This window comes from Chenopodium quinoa, unplaced genomic scaffold, assembly GCF_001683475.1.
Source record: "Chenopodium quinoa cultivar QQ74 unplaced genomic scaffold, ASM168347v1, whole genome shotgun sequence".
In the NCBI taxonomy this organism is placed as follows: domain Eukaryota; kingdom Viridiplantae; phylum Streptophyta; class Magnoliopsida; order Caryophyllales; family Amaranthaceae; genus Chenopodium; species Chenopodium quinoa.
In genome coordinates this window covers 4,923,719-4,928,705 of record NW_018742738.1, presented here as the reverse complement: position 1 = coordinate 4,928,705, position 4,987 = coordinate 4,923,719, and the positions used below count along the sequence as shown (strand labels likewise).

Genomic DNA, 4,987 nt, shown 5'->3' with positions numbered 1-4,987 from the left:
ACTATGCTACCTTTGGTTAGTTTAGGACGTGGGTTTTCTTTTTATTCTTGACTCGACCTTTAGGAACTAACGACACCTAGGGGGCCGATCATGTTTTGGCGCCGTTGCCGGGGAATGGCAACATTGTTTATTGCTTAGTTATCTTGTTTTTCAATTGTTTTCTACTTCTATCCTTCTATTTTTCATTTATTTCTCCGTTGTTGTCATTCGCTAATTGTCTGCTTAGCTGTGTTGAATGCTTAGAAGATCACAGGGACCACCTACTCACGACCTCGATCTCGACATTGACCGCACTCTAAGGCGAGTGAGGAGACTATTTGTTGAACAAACGGGTGAGGAGGAGGAGTTCTTTGATTCTTCTAGTGATATTTTTTCAGACATGGGGGATGCCAATGGCGCTCTTTTTGGTGACTTTGGTAATCCGGGTAGTCATGAATTGCAATGTGGGATTCTACTTCCTACAACGGAAACAAATTTCACTATCCACCCGCACTACACTCAAATGGTGCGTGGAGATCAATTTTCTGGAGCAGCTCATGAAGATCCGATAGAGCATTTGGACAAATTTCTCGAGACATGTGCTTTAATCCAAACCAACCAAGTCACTCAAGAATACATCCGGATGCACCTTTTTCGGTATTCGCTCACAGGCAAGGCTTATAGGTGGCTCAAAAACCTAAAGCCCGGCTCGTTGGCCACATAGAGAGACACGGCCAAAGCTTTCTTGAACAAGTTCATTCCCGAAGACAAATCAACCGAATTGAGGCAGAAAATTTCATCATTTAGGCAAGAAAGGTATGAATCTTTGGGGGAAGCTTGGGACCGGTTTAAAGAGTATGGGAGAGCTTGCCCACACCATGAGTTTGACAAGCAACTTCTCATCAAGTTCTTCTATGATGGTCTTGACGACATACCCAAGCAAAATTTGAATTCCGGATGTGGTGGACATATTAGCAAGGTGCCTCAAGCTCAATTGGAGGACACCATAGAGGAAGTTGTGAGGTACTATTCTACGAGTGGTGGAAGAAGAAGAGGTGAAGAGAGAGCTTCGGGCAAATTCGAGCTTGATCAAGGTTCACTCAAGGCTCTTATGGAACAAGTCATTGACAAGAAGCTGGGAAATAGCCAAGGGTCTTCATCTTCCTCCACCAATCAGGTACACTCTTTCTCTTGTGAGAATTGTGGGGGTACCAACCATGATATATCATATTGTGGTGGTCGAGACCCCGAACATGTAGCGGCAATGGGGTACATGAACAATCAACGTGATAATTGGAGAGCCCCCAATGCCAATTATGGTAATAGATTTCAAGATGCAAGTGGCCCAAGCCACAACACGGGTCAAATGGCTCCCTTTCCAAATCCAAATGCTAGCAATCACCCTAGAGCACCATTCAAGCAAGGACCACCCAACCAATTTCAGAATTTCCAACCCACCCCTTCCATGCAAAATGATCCTAATCAACAAATGCTCATGGAAACTCTCAATAGAATCCAATCAAGCCTATCCGCCATGGATCAAAGAATAACCAATAGTGAGCGAAAAGCGGATCAAAGGCATCAAGAGGTCACCGCACATCAAAAGATGATGGATAATCAAGTGGCTCAACTCGCCGAGAGGGTGACCAATCTAGCCAATGAGAAGCTCCCGGGCCAACCTACTACCAACCCGGCTACCACCCATCATATCAAAGCTATCTCTCTTAGGTCTGGAAAGTCTTATGAGGGGCCTAGGAGTGATCAATCGGAGCACAACAAGGAGGGTGAAGAGCAAGTGGTTGAAGAGGTCAATGGAGATAGCCAAGGTCAAATAATTGACAATAGTGTTGAAGGAAGCATTGAGAAGAAGAAGGGTGAAGGTAGTGAAAAGAGCAAGGAAGTTGGGAAAGACAAGCAACCATCAACATCTTATCAACCATCAAGGTTTGAACCACCACCGCCTTATCCCGAGAGGATTGTTGAGAGGAGATTGAATGACAAGTACAACAAGTTTATGGCTATGCTCAAGTCACTTCACATCAACATTCCATTCCTTGAAGCCATGACTCAAATGCCACCCTATGCAAAATTCCTCAAGGAACTCCTCTCCAACAAAAAGAAGCTAAGTGATGAGTGTATCACTCTTCCTCATCAAGTTAGTGCCCTAGTGCAAAGAACCTTGCCTACCAAGCAATGTGATCCGGGAAGCTTCACTCTTCCGGTCAAGATTGGTGATATGGAGACCACGGGTGCACTAGCCGATCTTGGGGCAAGTGTGAGCCTCATGCCACTATCCATTGCAAAGAAGCTCAAGTTCGAGATGATACCTTCAAGAAAGGTGATTCAATTAGCCGACCGGTCCACAAAATTCCCATGCGGTGAGTTAGAAGACGTTCCTATCAAGATTGGGAATTTGTTTGTGCCTTGCGATTTTGTGGTGATGGATATGGAGGAGGACCCTCATACTCCTCTTATCCTTGGAAGAGAGGCACTCAAGACCATGGGAGCGGTCGTCAATTGCAAAGATAATACCATTACATGTGAGGTGGCCAATGAGAAGTACAAGTTTGAATTCTCAAAGACTTTGAAGCAACCTATGGTAGAGAAGATTTGGCGGGTGGACTTGGTGGACTCCGAACTTGATGAATTGGTGAAGTCTCATGAGGTAATTAAAGACAAGGGTGATGAAGACCTCCCATGTGAGGAGGTGGGTGAAGGAGAATCTTTGTGTGCCTTGGAGGTTGAAAGCCTTGAAGGTGAAACTCATCCCGAGACTCAAGGAGCTGTGGATGAGCTCCCATCGATCCAAAGTGAGTCTAAGGAGGAGAGTTCCACGCCTCCTCCCAAGGTAGAACTAAAACCCCTCCCTCCTTCTCTCAAATATGCTTATTTGGATGATGATTGCTTACATCCTATTATTGTCAATGCTAACCTCGATGACACCTCATTGCAAAAATTAATTGAGATTTTAAAAAAAATATAGGAGTGTTATCGGGTATAGCATTGATGATATTAAGGGGATTAGCCCTAGCTTGTGTATGCATCGCATTCATCTTGAGGATGATCATGCCTCTTCCATTGAACCTCAAAGGCGGTTGAATCCGACTTTGAAGGAAGTGGTTAAGAAGGAAATCCTCAAACTACGTGAAGCGGGGATCATTTATGCTATCTCCGATAGCAAATGGGTGAGCCCGGTTCATGTGGTTCCCAAAAAGGGAGGCATGACCATCATACAAGATGACAAGGGGAATGATATCTCCACCCGCACTGTCACGGGGTGGAGAATGTGCATTGACTATAGGAGGCTTAATAAAGCCACTAGAAAAGATCATTTCCCCTTGCCATTTATCGATCAAATGTTGGAAAGGTTGGTGAAGCATTCACACTATTGTTTTCTTGATGGTTATTCGGGTTTCTTTCAAATCCCAATTCACCCGGATGACCAACATAAAACAACCTTCACTTGTCCATTTGGGACATTTGCCTACCGAAGGATGCCCTTCGGATTGTGCAATGCCCCATCGACTTTCCAACGATGTATGACAGCAATCTTTTCTGATATGATCGAAAATGCAATAGAAGTTTTCATGGATGATTTCAGTGTTTGTGGTTCGTCTTTTGACCTATGCTTGCACAATCTCGAAAAGGTTTTAAAGAGGTGTCAAGAGACGAACCTTGTGTTGAATTGGGAAAAGTGCCATTTTATGGTCGAGGAGGGCATTGTCCTCGGGCATAAAGTGTCCATTAATGGTATTGAGGTAGACCCGACAAAGGTCTCGGCGATAGAAAAGCTACCCCCACCATCATCGGTGACCGGGGTACGTGCCTTCTTGGGGCACGCCGGCTTCTATCGCCGATTTATCAAAGATTTTGCACAAATAGCGAGACCTTTGACGAGTTTACTTCAAAAAGAGGTGGAGTTCAAATTCGATGATGCTTGCACTAAGGCATTTGAAACCTTGAAAAATGCTTTAGTGAATGCGCCTATAGTGCAAGCACCGAATTGGGAACTCCCGTTTGAACTAATGTGTGACGCGAGTGATAATGCAGTTGGAGCAGTCCTTGGGCAAAGGAAAGAAAAGAAATTGAATGTGATCTCTTATGCAAGCCGGACTTTAGATACGGCACAAAAGAATTACACCACCACGGAGAAGGAAATGTTGGCGGTGGTCTTCGCTTTTGACAAGTTTAGACCCTATTTGGTGTGCAACAAGGCCATTGTCTACACCGATCACTCCGCGGTGAAGTATTTAATGAGCAAAAAGGATGCTAAGCCGCGTCTAATCCGATGGGTCCTTCTCTTACAAGAATTTGACATTGAAATACGGGATAAGAAAGGAAGTGAGAACCTAGTGGCTGACCACCTCTCAAGGTTGCCGTTAGACCACCCTTCTTACCTTGACAAAGAGGATCCCATCGATGATGAGCTTCGAGATGACTCTCTTATGGCGATCGTTACCAACACCATCCCTTGGTTCGCTGATATTGCAAATTATTTAGCAAGCGGGGTGGTACCTCATGACTATGATGCTCGACAAAGGAAGAGGTTCTTCAAGGAAGTTAAGAGGTATTTTTGGGATGATCCAAGCTTGTACAAGAAGTGTAGTGACGGTTTGTTCCGGAAATGTGTGGCAAATCATGAGATGGAAGGTATTATGGAACATTGTCATTCACTACCTTGTGGAAGTCATGGAGGTGTCAACAAGACCGTGGCAAGGATCCTAGGTTGCAAGCTTTGGTGGCCAACTATGCGCAAAGATGTTCACAAGTTCATCCTTCGATGTGACCGATGCCAAAGGATGGGAGGAATCACAAAGAGAAATGAAATGCCGCAACAATCAATCTTAGAAGTTGAGCCATTTGATGTATGGGGAGTGGACTTCATGGGTCCGTTTGTCTCCTCATGTGGGAATTTGTATATCCTTGTGGCTGTGGATTATGTGACTAAATGGGTGGAAGCGATACCATCACCCACAAATGACCACAAGGTAGTGTTGAAGTTGCTCAA

The 4,987-nt window shown here is 44.7% G+C and overlaps 1 protein-coding gene across 1 annotated transcript; it reads left to right on the top strand.

The window, feature by feature from the left end:
- Positions 1 to 235: 235 nt before the first annotated feature.
- LOC110724044 lies at positions 236 to 2,831 on the top strand. Its single transcript, XM_021903442.1, has 3 exons — positions 236 to 636; positions 787 to 2,644; positions 2,736 to 2,831. Exons 1-3 carry the CDS (start codon positions 236 to 238, stop codon positions 2,829 to 2,831), a joined length of 2,355 nt encoding a protein of 784 aa, XP_021759134.1.
- Positions 2,832 to 4,987: the final 2,156 nt, after the last annotated feature.

Coding starts and splice junctions, on each gene's coding strand:
- LOC110724044 (XM_021903442.1), top strand. CDS start 236: ATGCTTAGAAGATCACAGGGACCACCTACTCACGACCTCGATCTCGAC. Junction 637..786: donor ATCCGGATGCACCTTTTTCG/GTATTCGCTCAC, acceptor TTCATCATTTAG/GCAAGAAAGGTATGAATCTT. Junction 2,645..2,735: donor AATTGGTGAAGTCTCATGAG/GTAATTAAAGAC, acceptor AAAGCCTTGAAG/GTGAAACTCATCCCGAGACT.